Raw genomic sequence first — 22,754 nt, forward strand, 5'->3', positions numbered from 1 at the left:
CTGAAAATTCGGGCAATATGCTGAGATTTTTTCGGGCACCTATACTGAAAGAAAAATACATTGCAATGATGTAGCTAAAGGAAATGAATAGTTTAAAAATAATCTTCTTGGTAATTAAAATAAAGTTCTAAGCTTGGCCGACTAATTCGCCATTACTAATGTAAAAGAGAGTTTTGACATAATTGGACCTCCATGCTTTTTCTCCATCTACATAGGACAATTCGTTGTTTATATGAGCATCCTGCGGTATACTGCGCAACTTTCTGTGACCGTACGGTACATGATGGCATGCAATGTAATAACCCATGCCCTCAATGCTGGATCAAACTGCGCCAAAGTTCAATGCAGGGGAATTTTAAATGCAACAATGGTCAAGACAACTTGGTAGGGACACGGTATATCATGTCCCCGCCACTAAAATAGTTGGTGGGGAAGCGTCCCGCTGTCCCCGCCAGGATATGCGCCCATGTATTGGTGTACAAATATTAAAACCTCTTATAACGGCTATTATAAAACTTCGTTGAATGAAATGAAAAAATACCAGATATTTCCGAAACCGAACACTACACACATAGACAGTTTTGAGGCTGTTCATCCTGGAACGCCATTTTCATGCTCACTGATATGATGTGATATCTGCTGTTTGCTTTACAAATTCGAACAGGCGCGTAGCGAATAATTTGCCAAGGGAGAGGCGAAGCCTGTAGGCAAACTATCTAAGCGTAGCGCCACCACGAGTTGGCGCGAAGCGTACAAGAAAATTTTGGCCTAAAATGCCTCCCAGATCGCTTCCCATGCCTTGTAAGTTGCATCTAAGCATTTTCTATTTCGAATTTACTAGCGATATCATAAAAAAAATATGCTCGGGGGGGGGGGGCGGCGGTCGCCCCATTCCCGAAATGCGTCATGTTCCCCGACGACTCGGTCGAGTTCGAGACCAGCCACAGTTGGTTTCATAGCACAATTGTTTAAGGCGTCCATACACACACACGCTTTATGATAGACCATATATAGTATATATATATCTATAGATACATTAGTGAGAGATGAAAAATGGAAACGTCAAAAATGGAGTTGTCGGTGTAAGGGGTAGGGTGAGGCGCACGCCCATTCCGAAATCCTCGATCCGTCACTGGCTACCCGGCCATGTGTATATAATAGGGTTCAGCGCTGTAATGATGTCACTGTTCCTCTTTCTCTTCCCGGTGTCTTGGCGTTTATCTTCTACTCCCTCCTTTTTCTCTCCTTCTTTTTCTTTTCCCTTCCTTCCTCTCCTCCTCCTCTTTTTTCCCCTCTTTTTTCCTTTTTTCTTCTCTTTTTTTCTCTCCTCTTTTTCTTACCCGGGGGGGCGCGCGTCCCAACGCCCCCTGGGATACGCGCCTGTACATATATATATATATATATATATATATATATATATATATATATATATATATATATATATATATATATATATATCGAGGAAAGTTGCTCAGTGTGTAAAAGGTGCTCAATTACCATCGTTAGAGTACTTGTATCATGAGAGGGTCTGCAATAAATTGAAACATATCGTGCAAGACCCAACACACCCTTTGTTTCAGCACTATAATTACAACCGCTCTGGACTGCGTTTATGCCCACCACGTATACTTAGGGGCCGCTACAGATACTCATTTGTGCCTAACTCTATCCATATATTTAATTTACAAGTGAGAAGATAAGTTTCTTAATTGTAGAACTTGCTGTATATTTGTTGTATTACTGTATGTGTATCGCAGTCCAATATATATATATATATATATATATATATATATAATATATATACGTCGTGTTCCAATCTCGATGAGACCAGATCGTTATTCACATATTCAAAGTTTTCCAAATTCGACTTAACTTGTCTTTGTTATGGAGCATAATTATATTCGAGCACGATTTTCAAACTGATTTTGGTAAACGAGAGACTACAATGTTTATTACATCAACATTTTTTCGACAGTGACATATCTACATCTACAGTTGTGCGAAGCAAACATTTAAATTAAATATTATGAAGACATACAGATGTACACGATTAATTAAAGTGTCATCCATTAACAATGCATTAAGCATTCGTGGAAACACACTTATAGAACGTGAGCAAGCCTGGTCTTTTGAATCCTAAATATAGATAATGTACTTTTGTAGAGGTCAAATAATACCATTCCATATGATAAGAAAAGGCTGAGTAATAAATCTGCAATAAAATGGAATCAAGGGGTTGTGTTAATGCAATATATAAAGATACCGGTTTTACATCTATAACAGGCTGTTATTATCAACAGTTTGGTTCTTCCACCTGTTTTGGGAAACTCACTTGAAAACTCCCGTGAGGTTGGATTCATTTCAATTTTCCTGGACACAAACTTTTTTATTTAAAGAAAAGTCGCCTAAGGCAGAGGTATAGGGGCACACTAAGCTACACGTTACTTCAATGTACCGATACACGTCGGAACCCAGGGACAATTAGAATATCAGGCCACCTTTGTGAAGTGTTCCATTTTCTTTAAGTATGAAAATACATATACATCCCATAATTATCATTTAGCCCTGGGGTTGAAACCCTCTCCCTACCCCCCCCCACCCCCAACACCCCATTAATCTCCAAAATCCCTCTGATCAGAGCTGTTCTCATTCCCAGTCACGTTACGTCGTTACTGCGTGTGACCACGTGATCATGACGAATCTAATACAAGCATGAAAATGAGAGCATTGTTTGAAATCTTACAGCAGATCATTTCATATATTTGTCATTGTGATTGTATCTTTCAGGTTGATATTTTGACAGAGAGACGATCAGACGACATCTACCAAAAGCTCTTATGACCTTGATTGGCTGCGATGCCAGTGACGTTTGTTTGAATCCAGATTATCTGATTGGTCAACTATGCTTTAGATTTTAACATTCACTAGCTGAATTGGTGGTTATTCGTTGATACGTTGATCATTGGTGTTTGAATGACTGAAAAAAGCGGGAATTCTCATCGACTGGAACTATCTCTAAGCAGATTTCTCTCAGTTTAACATTATAAATATTCATCGACTGACGTCATCTGACGTCGGCAGCAGTTAAAGCAAAAGTTGTCACCATGACGGAAGCAGACGAAGGAGGGATAATGTATCAAACAATGGTATACGATAACATAACCATGTACTCTGCCGTGGACGACACGACAATGAGTACAACGCCCTCTAATAGTGCTGGCGGTGGTGGCGCTAGCAAAACCGTAATGAACGTCATAGTTATCACTATGTACTCTATTATTTTCCTGTTAGCCGTTATTGGGAACAGTTTGGTTATAGTAACACTTATCCAGAATAAGAGGATGCGATCCGTTACCAATGTTTTCCTATTCAGTTTATCTGTCAGTGATCTCATGTTCATCTGTGTATGTCTGCCCTTTACGCTGGTAGGGAACTTGATACACAATTTTATATTCGGACCAGTGATGTGTAAACTCATCTCGTACACAATGAGTAAGTTGAATATTTTAAACCAATGCTCCGAAAGAAATGTTATTTTACGAAACTCGTATATGCCATTGTACACTCATCTATGCAATGGCTGCTGTTTATTCATTCACTAGTCTTGTACGCACCGCCCATTGGCCATGAACTGAAAACGAACCCGGCTAAACACATTCGCACAAAGATCGTGCTAACATGAGGCACATTTGTAGTATGAGTGCAACAACTTAAATTACAATACAAATCAAATTTTTCCTTCGGTATGAATACGAGTAAAACGCTCTAAGCTGGAGCAAGAATAAGTAATATATGACAAAATTTCCCAAAAATTTCCCTATAGAACAAGTATACAAATCCATGCGTACGAATACAATCACACGCACGCAACTTTGCTTGAACACGAGAACGGAGTACGATATACCGCTACAAGTCTGATATTAGGTGCGCGTACTACTCACCACATGATGCGAATTCCAACGCATTGATGTACTCCACTCCACCCCACCACATTCGTATCCCAGCCCATCCCACCAAATCCAAACATAGTGTTATCCATTTTGATCCTAACCTTTGCAAGGAGACACACAAAAAACAACACTGGCACAGTCCTTATCTAAAGTATATAATACAGAGGCTTTATGTGATGATAAACTCCCTTCAAACAAGCTAAGAATGATCTTGGCTCCATTTTGGGAGATATCCTAATTTTGACACAAGAAGGATAATCGACTTTTAAAGCAAACGCGTTACAATAAAATAACAAGGCGAATCATTTGCACTAACTGCGCATTTTCAGTTGACTACATGTAACGATATTATATAAGTAAGATAGCGGCAATACTGATTTCTGCATTGAATGAATTTGAAATATAAATACCTCAAAAGAACAGTTTCCTCGATATATCGTCGTCGAACTTGGCTTCCATCGATATATCGTCTTTAATCTTTACAGCTGTGTCAGTGTCGGTTTCTGTATGGACCATGGTAGCAATCGCCTTAGAGAGGTATCACGCCATCTGTAACCCACTCGCATCTAGAGCTTGGCAGACAAAGTCACGTGCATTCAAAATTGTCGCTCTGGTCTGGTTCGTTTCTCTCATCTGTGGACTTCCCGATCTCATTTACCCCAAGTTGATATTGCATGATAAGGAAAACATGAAATACAAATGCCGACATGCCTGGGGGCCAGTAATGGAATACATCCACCCGGTAAGTATACAATTATGTACGGTCAAACTAACTTGACCGAGTATATGCTCTTAACAGATTCCAGACCATCAGAAACCATCATCAAAATGCATGAAAACGAGCTTGCGACACTAGCGGGGACTAGAGGGGGAAAAGTCACCGAGGAAAGAACCTGGGCACCAAACAAAGAACTGACTGATCCGCTCTCAACCCCAGTCCCCTTGCATCGAGACCGCGATTGTGTGATCATCGTCAGGTGTATATCACGATTTCCCTGCTAGGGGAACATAAAGCTACACATGATCTTAGCCAAAAGGCAGAACACTGTATATAAACTTGTCCGAAATCTGGTCAAACCTGCAATCAACTGAAGTATAGTTTACTGAGTATAGAAGGCAGTCCTCTCTCTCTCTTCAGAACTTTTGTATACACGTAGCAGTGGTATATATATCCAGCTTATATATTCTATACGTACTCGTTTTCTACCAATGATGGCAGAAATTGTAAGCACGCATTTGTAATGTACTCACGTTCCTATCTTTCTCATGTTAATATGTTCTTTCTCATGTAGTTATGTTCTTTCTCATGTTAATATGTTAAACGTGTTAAACTGAGAAAACTTAAAATTACCACAAGCCATGCTGATAGTTAGGAAAGTATATATTTTGTTCCTGCCAATAGAAATGTGTTTTATTATATTCTGGTATAGTTCATTAATGTTCATTAATTGTGTGGCCCTTCTCTGTCATGTCGGTACTTACAATATTTCGTCTCTTCTCTCCTATAGTTCTACCTATTTATCGCTTTCATGGTCTTGCCTGTCATGTGTCTCTTCTTTGCCTATGGACTCATTATATTGGAACTTTGGAGAGGAATTGTGTCGGAGAAAAGAGCCACAGCAAAAGGTATATGCTTATAATGCTTATAATTTAAAATAATAATGATATTAATACAAACTAGTTTCAAAATTAAATTAAATGGATATTCCTGTTGGTAAAATAAATTGCTTGACAGAAAATTGCTAGAAATTGTCTGTATCTTTAAAATAAATCTAAGTCCTCATAACAGGTTGTGTGCAGAAATTAGTTTTTTTTTCCCTCGTCAAATCTCGTGAATGCATCTGGCAACAATAGAGTGATGTCGTCATAGAAATTGAGCTGTAAATGTTTTCCATTTTAATATGTCAAAAATTTACCTAAAGAGGAAAACATATTTATACAGAGAGAGAGAGAATTGTGTTTTAATGTAAGTGTAAATACAGAGTATACATTTACAGTTATATTAAGCAACTTTTAAGTTAAACTCAACATGTTACATTTGTCCAACTGGCAGTATACGGCAATTTATGACTACAACTGCCCAGTTTCAACAAATGGAACCAATCACGAGGAAATATGGATAGGCATATATGTCTCTCTATAAAGCTTATCTATATAGCATATTTGACCAACATTAGAAACATGGAAACAACATATCATCTGCAATTTAATTCCTCAGAGAAAGAAGAAAATGGAACGCCAATGAAAGATCTTCGAACTTCAGCTACAACGATGTCTCCTGATTCGAACGCTAACGACCCATTCTTGAAAAACAACAGTAAAGCTATCTATCGCCCTCAGTCCGGAAAAGTTGCAACCCGAAATATGGGGCCAGTACGGAGCACTTCTTCGAATAATGCCAAGAAGCGAGTCGTTCGGATGCTGATTGTCTTGGTCTTATTGTTCTTCATTGCTTGGACACCGACTTGGATTTTGAATATGTGGTACGTGGTGAACCGGGCAAGGGCTTTGAAGCTTGTGAGACGTTTCCCGCATATGGTGAGTATAGGCTAATATACATGATTTCTGAAGGATGCCTTATTTATACGCAGAGTTTTCGTTTCCGATATGCCAAATATAAAAGTGGATGGAAATATATACAGTTGATTGCAGGTCAAGTACTTGCTAGACCGAGTCTATAATATTTATCTTGAAAACACGATTAGTTCCAATGTATCAATGTTCTGTTTAGTTTAACCCCCAAACCGACTTCCCAATTCAGGTACATTTGGCTATAGTTTAATGTTAATCCATTGTTTTTCAAAGCTGCTCTCAAAACATCACATGAAATGGCAGACTTCCCAAAATTCAAACAGTTTCCTGGGATTTATACTTGTCAGTGTCTTAAACCGTTTATCGCTATATTAGGACTAACATATACTAATATTATAATATAAGAATTTAAGGCTAAAAACTAAATAAAATAGAATCGGACAATGTTATACCTTCAAACTGTGCTTGGTTTTTATCAGGCGCGTAGCCAGAAATTTGCCAAGGGAGGGGCGAAACTGTAGATTCGGCATTGCAAACTATCTAAGCGTAGCGCCACCATGATTGGCGTGAAGCGTACAAGAAGATTTTGGCTGAAAATGCCTCCCAGATCGCTGGAAATGGCACTTCCCAGGCCTTGTAAGTTGTATCTTAGCATTTTCTCTTTTGAAAATACTAGCGATATCATAAAGACATTAAAAATGTTTTTTAAAAATATGCCCAAGGGGGAGGGGGCGGCTGCCCCCTTCGCCCCCCCCCCCTTGGCTACGCGCCTGGTTTTTATGTCGTTTGACATATCGGTCTTGCTGATAATATTCGATTTGAACATCAACATACACGTTGCTTAGTATGCTATAATGATTTCTTTTTTCCTCTTACAGTTGCTGGTCATAAGGTTGATGAGCTACGCCTCGGCCTGTGTGAATCCAATCGTCTATTGCTTCATGAATAGATCTTTCCGTAACGGTTTCTTAGAAGTCTTCAAATGTTGCACTGGACCAGTGAAAGGGGATGTCAAGCCAACGGTAGGGTCCGCTACTACACACAGGACCCGTATGCATCATCCGCCAGACTCCACTACCAACTACACAAACGTTTCATCCGGAGAGGAAGATTGAAAGCAACAATTAGACGATGACAGTCACTAGTGTAACTGATACCGATTCCGCGAGAATTTATTTATACACCTTTCGTCATGGTTACGTCGTCTTTAGCGTGATGTAGAGCTTTGGCTGGAGAGAGAAAAGGAAAAACTGATTGTGCCGTGCAACCAGTGAATTGTATATTATAGGAATAGATAGGGTGAGAGAGTCAAAACAAAAGCATACTCCTTCTGTGTATAACGGTCAGCTAGCAACAGGTATCTTGCAGGTGCTATTTCTAGATCAAACACTTGTTTAGTGGACAAGCGACTCGTAACATGCGAGTAACACTTTCCAATCTTTAGGCACATTAATGATTCACAATGCTAACCGTATGGACTGACGCTGATGTGTGAAACAGCTCCACAGCATGTCTACAACCACACATTATTTGCAAGGAGACTGTATATTGGTGTTAACTTACATCTTAGAAAGATATACAAACAACATTAGTATAGTTTACTGAGAAGAAGATGGAAAATATACCTGAACTTGCCAGCACCACAACATTTTAAATCACAATTTTCTCCGCAAAAACAACGTTGTTTACCGTATCCGCTTGGCTAGAGCAGGACACGGGTCTACAAAGACCGATTATCTTCTAAGATAAAGCCTGATGTTAAATTACATACCAAAACGATAACCGAAGTAAAACTTCAATCGGATCATTATTTTCAAGAACTAGATCACATAATTTCATTTTATTATTCCACTTTAGAGGTTTTACTTTAAGCATGGTTATTACTAAACGGATAGCTAAGAGGCAACGTAACCATTACGTCATCAGTTTGGAATTCGCTTTAAGCAGCTGGTTGGTTTGTAATGTAATACTAATAGCCTAGGAAGCAGTTTCCCGGTAGTGTTAACCTTATATGAACCTTTATATCTGTCGTTTTGGGAAACTCACATGTCAGCAAATATGGCGAATATTATAAAGAATTAATATGTTAGCAAATATGTCGAATATTATAAAGAATAAATATCCGCTTCTTTATAAATCTCAATTCCCTGTTTGGCTAGAAACTTTATAAACAGCACTATAGCAGTGTCGTGACAGGTGCACTGGATCTGAGGCCTAGCCTAACTTACATACATACACGAAATAGAATCAGGGGCGGGTTAATCAATATGTATACAGACAGGCTCGCACCGTGTGCACCAGTGAGTCTGAGGTTTCGAAGACGTCGTCGGGTTGAGATGCCGAAGGAGCACCTATCCTGTTGGTCGCGAAAGTGACATATGAACGCACACTGGCGGGCAAGTAGAGGGAGTATATATAGACCTACAGCGCATCTACGGAACAACTTACAAATTAATATTGAGTGAATTTGATGTATGTAGAAAGACCAAGACATACTCATCGCAAAATAAGTAATGACAGAAAATGGTTGTTTTAAGGGTCATCGACATGAGCCAAAATATGCTTAACGTCAAGTAACAAAACTGATGCTTTAAACTTCATAAGGAACATTGCACTGTCGAAGACCCTTTAAACATTTTCACCCAATCGATATTAAATGTCAGAGAAGCGCCATGAAAGAGAAGCGCCATGAAGCGCTCAGAGAAGCGCTCAGAGAAGCGCTCAGAGAAGCGCCATGAAATTATTTCTAAAAAGCAAACAAATAAAAACAAAGACATTTTAAGCTGAAGTGCCCAGATGACATCATCCATTATGTTGTTGCCAGATGCATTTAATATCAAAATTGAAAGCATTAATATCTTCCCGTTATTGAAATGCGCCCAGGATGTGTTTTTCTTCTTAAAGATTCAGAAAATATGATATCTCAATTGCCTTCTGTTTTAGCACGCTCTCTTCAATGTCTGGGTGCACGTCGAGACTCCGAAGCACCAGAAAAATTATATTAAAAGCTCTTTGTAACTTTTAGTAATCTCGAGGTTAGTACTTGTGAGCTTTAAAAGGATTTTCTGATGGCAAATAAAGTTAAAACTTAGAGTGAAGAGGAAAAAATATATTCTACACTGTTAGTTGAAGACCCCATCTCAATATGTTGCCCCTAACTTGATATACGGCTGCTTAAAAAATGTTTTTTTTTTAAATATTATTTTCCTCTGTAAAGAAATGATCGAAAAGTGAAAAATAAATACATTTTAAGCTGGAGTGCCCAGATGACATCCATAATGTTATTGCCAGATGCATTTAAGAAATATCACAAAATTTGAAGCATTCATATCTTCCCGTTACAGAAATGCTATTTGAATGTGGTTTTCGCCTTAAAGATTCAGAAACATTTCACTCCAGCAAGTTCGTCCAACAATCATTTTCAACCAACATAAAATCCTTTTAATGACCTAACTTATAATTCGTTCATGCATTATAGATTAGGGTTAGACACTGAAATTGATCTTGCGAGCCGCAGTGAAAGTGTGTATCCAGTCCGCCAGTCTGCGGGCCGACGTGAGTATACTCCAATGACCAATGCGGAAACATTACATTACATGTAAGGAATAGACAATTCAACATTTCAAAATTGAAATGTTAAATATCCTATCACAAGTGGGCCTTCTTTAAAAAAAAAATCCAAAGTGTTATGTTTATCCCCCCCCCCCCCCCCACAGTTATTCAGATGTATGGCTGGATGAGAAAACTTGACCTGATTAAAAGTATTGGGGAGCGTGAATAGCGGAATAATGATGTTCCATTGTTAACATTATTATTGATGTTAATATTATGACAAAACTTTAGGAATTTAATTAATACAGGCCTACCATCGAAGGTCGCCAATGGGTGTATATTTACATCTGTAAACCTTGAATGTTCGGTATCATTATTTGTACAATTAAAAATATATATATATATAATTTACGTTTTCATATATTTCTTTTTAACGCAACCGTTTTAATTGTTTTATTGGAGGAAACGAAAGTGGCCGGAAGTACTTCTCCACTAAATGCACCATTGATTTTATAATTCTTTCTTTCTCGTTCTATTTTTTGGTTTTTGTATTTATTTCTAATATTTTTTAGCCAATGCTTACTTAACCCTTCTGAACATAGGGGGTTGGGCACACAATTAGGATTTGGGGCACTTAATCTTTTAAAAAGTTAGGGACAACTTCTCTATTAGGAAGTTGATTTAGATCAATAGAGAACAAAATTTGGAATTGATAATTTTATAAAAATTGCAAATTATATGCAAATTTTAATATGCAAATTAGTTTTAATTGGAAAACACCAAAATACAATAAAAATCCCTAATGACTTCAAAATTGACTTCAAATTGTATGATAAAGGTTCTTCTGGGGTTGCTCTTTCAGATGATACCTTATTTTCTGAAATCTATTGAGGATTGACAGAGTTATGACTGATTTCATTTAGTACAAATGATGTTTACTTTGTTTACTTTCGAAAATTACAGCCTAACGTTGGCATAACGTTAGGCCTAGCCTAGCCTTTTTTGTAAACAACGCTATTGACTTACGATTTCTGGGTCCTCAAAAGGACCGAACCTTGATAAACTGGTTCGACCAGAAGGTCCTGGACCTTATCATGGTATCTGACCAATCGTCCCACATCTTTAGGGCCTATTGGACCGTAAATTTGGGCCACGGCCTATTGAAAGTGTACACGTAACTAATTAGTCCATTGAGACTGTACACTAAACATTCAAAGACAATATTACGCAAGAACAGTGGTTGCTATCGACTTTACAAAGGAATGCGAGGGCGCTATGCCATAACTATCAATTACAAATGTTGCAGTGGCCTAAATATCTAAAATAAGAAAAAAAAACCACGTACGTAGGTTGAAGCGTTCGGGAATGAGAATTTTATCAAAAATGAACGGATTTGGACGATTTTGGTGTCAAATTACAGGAAATTTCAAGGTCATTTGCATTTTTCTCAGAGCTCTCTATAGATATGTTCCTGAAATGCTCAGAATATGTTCAAAACATGTTAGGGTTTATACCAAATATAATGGGGGGGTTTGTTCAACTCTTATTTTCTGTCACGATTTTTATGAAGCGAACATCGATTTTTAGCCAAATTACGTCATTTTCAGATTGACCTTTGACCTTTGAGCCCCACCCACTAAAAAAAAATCACAGTGACCCCCCTTTTTATTTGTTTTATACACAAACGTATGGTCTTAGCTACATTTCAATACCTTAATGAATGTTGTATGATGTAAGATGGCTGAGTACTATTTTTGTATAAATTCAATGACTATTTGGGTCGATATCGACCCAGAGTGCATTAGAGGGTTAATAGGGTTGATATATAAATATATACACATATGATATATCTACACCCACTGTGGTTGAATTAACAGTACGATAAATACATCTTAATAATCTCATATATTTTTTTCCCCAATATCTTGTATTTTATTGGTTTATTATTAAATAATAATAATAATGTTTAATATTATTGCAAAACGTTAGACATTAAATTTAAATTTAAATTCATGAAGTAAAAATACCTCGACCACTTCTAACTATAATGATTTCCATTTTAGTTCGCCTGTTACGAGGGGGTATGGGGGAGGGGGAGGGACTGCACGGGATAAAGGAGTTTTAAAGTGAGTAGATTGGAGTACGGAAACCTTATGACATATTTCGTCTTCATAGTTTGCAACTTTATGGATATTTTTATTATAAATTTAGGAATTTATCAACATGATATGACTGCGATCGTTTTACCTTAACCTGTCGGAATGATCTACCCCATTAGATATTTCTACTTAATTACGTAGTAATATCTAATGCTTTGATCTGGTCTGATCTGCCAGTGACGGATTGACCTAAACGCTTATATACTGACCCGGGACCGATATGTAGCTGGGTCCGAGGCGTAGAAGGCGTCGCCAACCTGCTGAGGCACCGAAGGCGTCGATTTGCTCTCGGTCGACAATGGTGCTATAGTTTCGACCGAGGCGCCAAATGCACCGTTTATTTCATGGCCCACATGTCGCTTCTTGATTACTCATGACGACAATTCTGCTAAACCTTATCAACTGAATTTTCTTACAAAAACTGGGAAAATTATGATATATATATATATATGTAGTAGTATATATGTATATATATATATATATAAATATATATGTATATATATATATATATATATATATATATATATATATATATATATATATATATATATATATATATATATCAACTGATCTCATCAATGCGCGTTATCCAACATCGTCTCACTCTCATTGGTATCAGTCTGTCTCTGTTGCGATATTTTTGGACTCTTTTGCTTGAAAGTTTTAACTAAACATCTAAACCTTTCTCTCTGTTAAGGTCCATAAAAATAGTACTACTTTATCTGTCATCGATATTACGTAAAGAAATGAACACCGTTTTCGTATAAGCGTAATGTTTGGTGACGTCATAGTGATCGTGACGTATGTATACCATTGTATCATATGGCAGTCTCACATTGATCGTAGTATATAGATCAAATTTTTTAAATTTACTCAAAGAAGGAATCGTTTTCTTTTTCTTAATCTGTGCGAACAAAAAAAAAGCATGTCTGACTATAGAAAAACACAAAGGCCTACAACTCAAACAAAACAGGTTTTCTTTTATTGATTTTGTGTGTCTTTGTTTTTTGTTGTTTAACGTTGGCTATTTTTATAACATATTCCCGGTCTTCTGAACAGATTTGCATGAGATCCAGAATGTTCATGATAATACTGAGCTTATTTCTCTCTGTAATTTACTAAACTAGCTAAAAGGGTTTTTTCTTCCTTCTTCTTTCTCTGATTACCGATGACGTATTTGCGAACTACTGAACTTAAATTTGTCAATCGTATAACAGATCAAATTCTTAAATTCTTTGGTCAACGAATGCGTTTAATATAAACATCGATTTCCTGCAGTATAGGGGGCAGGAGGGGGAGGGGGCTTGTTATTTTGGATTAAAATAGCTTATGCCTTGCCAGTCATAAGAGTGTGCAAAAATTCCCCCACTCTAACGGATTTTGCTATTTTTTTAAACAAAGAAGTCCCTTTAGATGGAATTAAAAAACCTTCCAAGACCTCCCCCCCCCCCAAATAACCCCTCCCCTGGGTGGATTTTAAATGAACTTACAGGAAATATTCCGCTGCAACTCCATTGGTAGTCGTTCGCTGAATTTTGCTGTTAAACTGTTAATTTGATCGTTTTCATTAGTTTATCATTTTGACTTTTCTTTTACTTTACTTGTTACTGTCATAACTAAGGGTTATTTAAACCTAGTGGTAAATGCATATGTTGCTTTAAATAGTACTATTATTGTCACTATTCGTTATGAGACTATTCGGATTTTTGTTTTAAATTAAATTACATTAAATGTAAAAGTTTCACTTTTATGAGCAAGGTTATTTTTTGATATGACCGAATTTACTTAATTAATTAATTATTACTCTTATCGTTATCACTGTATCATCATCTGTGTATATTGTATAAAGTTATATCAAATTGCCCAAAAAACCCTGAAAATAACCGGTTAAGAACAAACTTGCAATTGCTTTCAAGAATTTACTTTATTATCGAACAATCAGAATATAAATTGTAAAAATTCTAAATTCATATTACATAACACTTGTAGATGACCGTTAACGGTACACAAATACTTGAATATTATATATCGTATTTATATACCGGTAGTTTACTCAGCATAGATAGTTGTAACTATTAATTTAAAAGCAAAAAAAATTGTAAAAATCCTTCAACCGGTATTGTGTTCTAATACAAAATAAAATGGTATTTAACTGTTACCCCTCCATGAGTTTTTGTCCTTATTAAATGCTTATCAGAAGCACAGACAGATCCATTGTAGTCGGAGCCAGTTTGGGGAGAAAGGGAGGGGGGGGGGGGAAACGCCACAGGCTCTCAGTTTTCTATAAAAAAAAAATATCAAGAAGACCCCTTGTGGGCTTGTCATGAAAAAAGTCCATTTCTTTTCGGTAAAAAAACCCTTTCTGTGTGTGTGTGCGTGCGTTTGTTTTCTATCTGACCGAGGACTTGAACAAAAGAATTCCAGGTCCTCGGTTGTGATTTCTAAAGAATCACCACGTCCTCGGAAGAATTCTATTGTATGGGGTATTGTTAAGGTTAGGGATTTGAACAATGGAAAATACAATGGGGTCCTCGGTTGGAATGTAATACAAACATGTGTGTGCGTGTGTGTGTAAAGGAACAAATCAGTATTGAAAAGTAAACCCCTCAGATACTTGGAAGTTTCCATTTCCTTTTGATGTAACTTTAAGGTTTGTCCTCTCAAATCTATAAGTCTCGTGTCCCACAGCCTCTCGAAGCAATATGCTAAAAGATATAAACTATTGGTTCACAATGCCGCAAAATGTTAGTAAGAATTTCTCCACTTTATTAATCCGTCGGGTTGCTGCAATATTGTACTATTTTAGCAATTCTTTAGTGAAGTCAAGCCTGTCCTTCTGACACATATATAGCACAGCTGCCTCTCAGTCAGTCAGTGCACCTCCCCCTCCCCCCCCCCCCAACCCCACCCCCAACTTCCATTCTTATTTTCCGCAAGAACCATCTGGTGAGCACGCACACTCATAAACACCAACACGAACTCATACAAACCTGTTTTTGAACATTCATGCAGATGAAGGGAATGAATATCTATATGAGATTACACTAGAACAAAGTTATAAATGCTAGAAGCAGTTGTCGATGTTTTATCCGTAAAAATGTTGATTTCTTTCTCAATATACGGGGACCAACCCCCCCCCCCACACCCCTCCCCCATGGATATAACTGAAACAAAATCTTTTCTATAATACATGAGGAGTACCTGCAGTAACGATGACTTGTAACTTCAAAATGTTTAATATCTATATACGTGTACGTGATTTGGAGAGGAAGGAGCCGTTTTTGAAACATTTTCATGAAACATAAATCTAGGGGAAGACATGTTTACAATGTTTAGATAAGTAAAAATTGAAATTAATGGAATGGGTAAAAACAACTTTGCGACAAAACTAATTAAATGAGCTAGACGAGAAGTACTATATTTTGTGACAAGAAAAAAAAACCGCAATTGGTTTCTTTAAAATGGATTGCAAATTTACAATACCTTTAAGCAATGCCACGTAAATCGAATTTCTCAATAAGTAAGGCGTTATATGATATTACCTAGGTATAATGTGATTGCATGATAATATATTTCCTCTACCTATGGATCTGGGGGGGGGAATTGCCATTATGGTCGATGATGGTAGCTTTTATGTAGCATCTCGGTGTAACGAATTAACCGAGACATAATGCTTCAGTGCGCATGGGTGCACCTCAGCACGCTGCGGACTGGCGGCCCCCTGTAAGCTTCAGTGCACTGGAATGCACCTCAGAACGCTGCGGACTGGCAGCCCCCTGTATGCTTCAGTGCACTGGGTGCACCTCAGCACGCTGCGGACTGGCGGCCCCCTGTATGCTCCAGTGCACTGGGGTGCACCTCAGAACGCTGCGGACTGGCAGCCCCCTGTATGCTTCAGTGCACTGGGTGCACCTCAGCACGCTGTGGACTGGCGGCCCCCTGTATGCTCCTGTGTACAAAACAGATTTGATTTTTAAGAAAAAGTCGCCCAGGAAAGAACCTGGGCACGAAAACCAAACTACCGAACGACTGATCCGCTCTCAACCCAGTCCCCTTGCATCGGGACTGTGACTGTGTGATCATCGTCGGGTGTGCATCACCATTCCCCTCGAAACGGAACAGATACTACACATGATCTTAGCCAACACTGAGGAGGAGAACATCATGCTACACATGATGCTTGCTAAAAAAAAGTTTATCAAAAAGTGCAACTTGCTTTGATTCCATGCAGATCACATTAGGCATACAATTTTATTATTTAATCTGTTTTTTCGTGGGGGGGGGGGGGGGGTTGGGGTTGTTTTTGTATTTGTTTGGTAAGTGTTGTCCTCTCGCTTTAGAATTGCCTGGGAGTTGAGGAGAGGTGCTTGTGAGTGGGGTATTTCAGGAGTGCGTTTGGATCTCTTCTTGATTATGTCACTGATTGATTGGTCACTGAACACACAACAGTGAAAATAATCAGATCATGAAAAGTATTCACTTTTTTTGGCAGTAATTATTTGATAAAACCTCAAAATCTACTTTACGCTACTTTTTGGGCATAATCAGATTTAATAATACTGGGAAGGATTCTAAGGAAAGAGAGAGCGCGGGTATCAAAAATAGTAGAAAAAGAATACTTTAGACAAAAAATGCCAAAAATACAAACCAAATAAAAAAGAGATTGTCGCTTTTTTTTCCAGTTTTTTAACATTTAATTTACTAGGAACAATTGGAACATGCATACAACGGTCTTTTGAAGACTCAAATCTGTTGATGTTGATCAATTGGTCAAAAAATATTTGGCACCATTTTAATTGTCATCAGAATTGGTTCCAAATTTAGCTGAATTTTGTTTAAATGACTATGATGAAAGGAACAAATAACCCGAAGGGTGTAGCAGTACTTAGCTTATTAAAGTTTGAACATGGGTGACCATTATTCGACAATCTAGCATATTGGGGGGGGGGGGTAGGGCAATACCGATGACCTTTAAGGAACAATGGCAGTGTACTTTCACGAGTACAGAGACCTTTTCCATTCTCATTGCTTGGATACCTTGGTATATACGGGGAAATAACTCACTGATTTTATGTGGCATTGACTTGCAGCCTTATGAATTCGCGACCCCCCCCCTAACCTCTATCGATGTCCCTACCCTAGCCCTCCCATCACTCCTATGCCCACCTCTCCATTATGTACAAAATATAAGTGATATAATTATACATATTGTATATTAAAAATCCTTCTTTTAATGCATGCAGAGTCGATAATCTGGTGAACTCTCTTGAACTGTAGAACTTTAACAGCAGAAGAATTCCACAAAAAGTATATGACAGCGTTGACTATTGATTAGAGCATGGATATTGATAATGATATGTTCTTAAAAACCATCATCTATGACAACGGTCCGCCAAACTATCCGATACGACCCAAATTAAAGCTGGTGGCTAGTTTTTTCCAGACGTCGATTCTGAGTGGTGGGGTCTGGTGGGCCGTGTTTCAGTCCTCATCGAAGATCCTGGGCCGTGCATCATAAAGTTCGTGGATCTCTGACTTATGATAAAGAACTATTACGCTGTATAATGTTGTTTAATATATATAATATAGTGTATTCGACTCTCAATTAAGATCTCCCACAGATGGTTGGTACAAGCTATCTTAGTTCACCGCAGTCTCCCAGTCGAATTTTTCACGTCCTGCAAATGTGTGTTTCATAAAAACAAACAAAATGAAAAAAAATGGTCAGTTTGGATACATCATTAATTGTTTTTTATTGAAGGAGGGGTTGGATGGGCTCCATGCAGGTCCATCTAGGTCCCGGACGAACTTCCACCCGTTATTTTCATAACTATTGGTTCGTATTTATATATGCTTAGAATCAATTCATGACTCAGGGGCGGAGCCAGGATTTTGTAAAGGGGGGGGGTGTGGTCCTGCGGTCATTGAAGCTTACCACAATGAAGGAGGATCATTGGATCCTCCCCCGGAAAATAAGTTAACGTCAAAGGTTCATTTTGAGGCATATTTAGACTTTAAATTACGTCTAAATGCAAGGTTGTGCTAATAACAATTTTTGAATATTTGTGTGATTAAATGGCCCGTATCTGCGCCTGTGGCTAATCCCAAGTTGTATCAGACCTGTTGTAGTTAGTCAAAGTGTGAAAAATTCTTTCCTTACCGTATTCTTTGAGATACTTCGAGACCTCTGATTGGCCATTGGCACGAGCTAAATCTCTTGCGGTATTCCCCTTTCTTGATAAAGTGTTGATGTCACATCCGTTTGTAATTAACCATTTGACTGTTTCTGTCGCAAAATAATAACGATAAAATAATATATATATATATATATATATAAATATATATATATATCTCTGAAACAAATTAAAGTACCTACCAAAACAAACTATTCACTCACAAACAGAGAGACTCAAAAACACACACACACGAAAACGAATTGTTTTGTTAGCTTGTTGACGCTAGTTGTAGGCCTAACAGCAATTATCCTATGTAAAGTTTGCTGCTCTTGGCAGGAATTTTCCCGGGTCGGACAATGTGATTCTTGCAGGAAGACAAAGGCATATTACTATAGGTGGCAGTGGCGTGCACAGGACTTCAAAGGTGAAGGGGTAGGGGGGGTGCAAAATGTCCACCGACTGAGTTAGGTAGGGGCATAAACCCTCATGAACGGGCTGAAGGCGGATTCAGAGTTTTACAACTAAAGGGTTTGGTTGTGAGGTCGTTATTTGCCATTCCCATGTAGGGTATTTGGGGCTCCAACGCAGAAGAAATTCAAAGGTTTGGTGGTCCAATGGTGCTTCTGAGGCATATTTAGACTATAAATTAGGTCTACAATTAGGTCTTAATACAAGGTTGTGCAAATGAATACTTTTACGCAGGCCCAGGCTGTTCGGTGGACAACCCATCTCAGAATATTATTCACATCTCTATAAATATGAATGTTTATGAAGATGTCATATTTACAAGAGAAGCTCATAATTACTCAGACGCGGATTCAATGTTACTCCATGAAATGACTCAACGTAGATAACCACTATGTGACATCATCATGTCAAATGTTCTTACAAACCTTTTGTTTTACAATTTTGTTTTTTTGAAATGCGACACACTTGGAATGATCGATTCAACATCAATGTACTCAGAATTCAAAACTTCACTCGCTCTACAAATGTTGTTGTCACATTATTAAACACAGCGAAGACTTTCCAACTTTATTGTCATGGTGATTTTCACCCACTCTATACTTCTTTTGTCAGCGGACTCATTTATATAAAAAAATTGTCAAATTTTAAAAGTTCATCTTTTCTCGATTAAATATGCTGCCAAGATATGCTTTTCACCAGAAATGTTCAAAGTAGTTTTACGAACGAATGGACTGATTATTTATTAAAAAACATCGAAAGAAGTTTCATAAATTACCGCAAAATCATACCAATATTAATGGCAACTGGAATTTAGCAATTTAGTCTTTAAGCTTTTTTTTTATAACATCTTTTTACCCACACAAACATTATTGAGAGCGCGCACAAGTTGGTCTAACCACCTTTTGCAATATGGCTTTAAAAAGCCGTCTGGCGGGGCACAGAAAACTTGCCCATATATTGCTCACAATGTGCTTAGATGAATCTACAACGATGGCACTCAGATATATTGCCAGTCTCAACGTTCCCAGTTCCTCCCACACACATCCATAAACACATACTTTGAGTGGCAAACCGACGCCAATGGTACAATGAGTTTTAGTACCGGAGAAGCTTAAAAAGTATCTAAAATAAATTTTTAAAACAAAGAAACTGGTTTAAGACAACATATGCTAGTCGATGATTGAGAACATTGACAGTATACCAATATGACCGTTCCTTGCCGCTACGTGTAGTACTGTGCACCCTGCCGCATCTTCCTGTCTGACGTCACCACCCTGCTTCATTAATCTCTGGAGACAAGTCAGGTTTCCGTTAGCGGCAGCCTTGTGAATAGCAGTATTACCCATCGGGTCCTTCGAGTTCGGGTCCTGTCAATAACGTTAAGAATAAGGTCAAACATACTGCTAAATTGTTTCCACTATCAGACTATATGTGTATTCCTGTTTTGTTTCGCTTTTTTTTGGGGGGGGGGGGGTGGGGTACATTATGTTTGTAGCTTATCTTCTGCGGCAAACGATATTCAGAGGAAGGACCCCTACAGGCCCCGTGCCACTCTACTTTACACAATCAACATGCGACCATTAACGACGACGATATCCAATCAATCCATGCCATGTCTGTCAAACAGTGATATTCTAGGCCCAATCAATCCCTTATCACACTACAACCCGAGAAGTATGGCTGTTATTAGTTGGCCTATACCAATCCTCTTATCAGGAGCAGTAAAGCCGATAGGCATATGTGGTACTTGTAGAACATAAAAGGTCCCCCTTTTTGTAAGATTAAAGTGCCTCTTTTTTATGGTAATGAAAAATACACTATTCTTATTCAAATGTGCTCTTTCTCATATTAAACGAAATGTAGCCTCTCTCTTTGCAAGTGGCCAATATTTGTTGAATACGGTGCAGGTTAAGCGGGAAAGGTGAGGAACACGGGACGCGTGCTGACCCAAATTGATTGAAAAAACAAACTGATTAAAAAATGTGCATTTGACCTTTGAAGTGTTTGCTTCCTCCCTCCCACCTCCCAATCCCACCCCCACGCCCTCCCCTCAAACCATTCACTCCTATCACACGCCTCTAGTACAAGTACGCTAACATATATATAAATGGGTTATTTTAGTTTCGCCCAAAAGCTAAATAAGATATGTATCCAGTATAAGCCTGGTTGGATCGGAATGCAAGCTTGAGTTATTTTCTAGCATATTATGTGCGTTTGGTATACTTTTCACAGGGTTACCTGCTTATCAAACCAAATATAATTTTAAAGAGGAGTGAATTTGATCAAAGCAAGTTATTCTTACCGATTTAACATATTAAAGCAAACTGTGCCTAGAAGACGAAATGTAAAAATTAGTAACTCGCTAATTGGCGTCTTCATGATGAAAAAAATAAAGTCTTTGAAAATGCGTTAGATTTATTTTATTTACGAGTCTAAGCGGGTGGTAACAATTCTTCCAACTAAAGGAGATATGTTGTTTTCAAACTAATTATGTATTACGACAATGTTGTAGAGGATGTACAAGTATATATAGCTACATCTACAAGAACAAATATGATGTCCGAAACCCAGTACAGAATAACTAGTTGGATACATATTATTAGGACAAACAAGCTGACCACGCTATTCCTGCCCCTGCCCCTTCACCCTCGTCGCCCTTCCTCGGCTTCTTCATATGGTAACCCACCTGGCTTCATTACGTTTTTATAAGAGTGTATAGGCTATTTATATATTTTCCTTACCTCGCCTTTGCTGAGAGCTAACTCTATATCTGGCAGGCATCCTTGAAATGCTGTATTCAGTGAAACAGAAATAATATTAATAATAACTGGCAGACGCTCTGAAGTTATAGGAGGAAATGAAAGTGTATATAGAAGAAATTTGCCCGACTGCAGGGTGCAAATACCACCAACGTTATGAATATGCATATATGCTGTAAGTATTGAGCATTGAAAAAACACATGATGCGTCCAAATATCAGCGTACTAGTACGGAAATGGATTCTCTTAAGTACAATATTTTATATTGAATTTGAAGGGGGAATATATATATATTAATATTTAATTTAATATATATATATATATATATATATACATATATATATATATATGTATATATATATATATATATATATATACATATATATATATATATATATATATATATATATATATATTGTGTTCCACTACCGCTGCAGTCCGCTACAATATTGCGTGACAATAGCTATAGACTATGTAATAGTATTCATAGATATGTGCAGTGGGTCTATATAGTATAAGCATACATAGGATAACGATTATGTACCGTTTATATCGAGAGAATATTATTAATATGATACACAAATGAACAACTGTAAATCATGACGACATACTTAGCGAAAGGTGTTTAGGTAACATGAAATTTATTTTGTATTAAACGGCTCTCTCTCTCTACCTCTCCCTTTCTTAGTTCTATGATTGTACATATATAGATACCTAGTTACATCTTCCGTATAGTCAAAATAGTGAGACTTCACCGGAGTAAAGATTCTCTGGCGATTTTATACAATCGGAAATGACAGAAATTGTAACATTTCTTCATTTTTATTATTGAACACGTTATACATACCTGCTTCGTGTATACCCAACATTCTCTGTTATTCCCTCAAATATAAGATTTCAGTACACTGTTTTGCAAACCTGCCAATAATTTGGTTATTACCTTCACGAATCACAAAATGATGTTCGTCGTGGCATGTGTATAGGCCTATGCACATCCTCTTATCTGCTAGGTATTGTACAAAGATGTTTCAGTCGTAGAGTACCTCGGCATAATTGCTCATCGCGAGAATAACGTTGCTACGCAACCAGCTCTCCCCATATCTGTGTTTTACCAGTAATCAAATAGATTCCGCCTAAGTATATTGACAGACGACATGC

The 22,754-nt window shown here is 37.7% G+C and overlaps 2 protein-coding genes across 5 annotated transcripts in view; one reads left to right on the forward strand and one right to left on the reverse strand.

Annotated features, from left to right (window-relative positions):
* LOC139980020 (cholecystokinin receptor type A-like) overlaps window positions 1-10,197 on the forward strand; it is a 108,843-nt gene extending 98,646 nt beyond the window's left edge. For all 4 annotated transcript variants that reach the window (XM_071991365.1, XM_071991366.1, XM_071991367.1 and 1 more), the window contains 5 exons: window positions 2,788-3,492; window positions 4,436-4,692; window positions 5,459-5,576; window positions 6,169-6,488; window positions 7,361-10,197. In XM_071991365.1, coding sequence (XP_071847466.1) covers window positions 3,105-3,492; window positions 4,436-4,692; window positions 5,459-5,576; window positions 6,169-6,488; window positions 7,361-7,597 — 1,320 coding nt within the window. In that variant the 5' untranslated portion in view covers window positions 2,788-3,104 and the 3' untranslated portion in view covers window positions 7,598-10,197. The remainder of the gene's footprint in view (window positions 1-2,787; window positions 3,493-4,435; window positions 4,693-5,458; window positions 5,577-6,168; window positions 6,489-7,360) is intronic.
* A 6,660-nt stretch (window positions 10,198-16,857) lies between these two features.
* LOC139979602 (uncharacterized) lies at window positions 16,858-22,633 on the reverse strand. Its single transcript, XM_071990568.1, has 5 exons — window positions 22,444-22,633; window positions 21,579-21,628; window positions 20,039-20,204; window positions 18,354-18,479; window positions 16,858-17,871 (listed from the first exon to the last, which is right to left on the reverse strand). The coding sequence occupies exons 1-5, from the start codon at window positions 22,463-22,465 to the stop codon at window positions 17,834-17,836; spliced, it is 402 nt and encodes a 133-aa protein (XP_071846669.1). The 5' UTR covers window positions 22,466-22,633; the 3' UTR covers window positions 16,858-17,833.
* Between the last annotated feature and the right edge of the window lie 121 nt (window positions 22,634-22,754).

Source organism: Apostichopus japonicus, chromosome 14 (genome assembly GCF_037975245.1).
Source record: "Apostichopus japonicus isolate 1M-3 chromosome 14, ASM3797524v1, whole genome shotgun sequence".
Lineage (NCBI taxonomy): Eukaryota > Metazoa > Echinodermata > Holothuroidea > Aspidochirotida > Stichopodidae > Apostichopus > Apostichopus japonicus.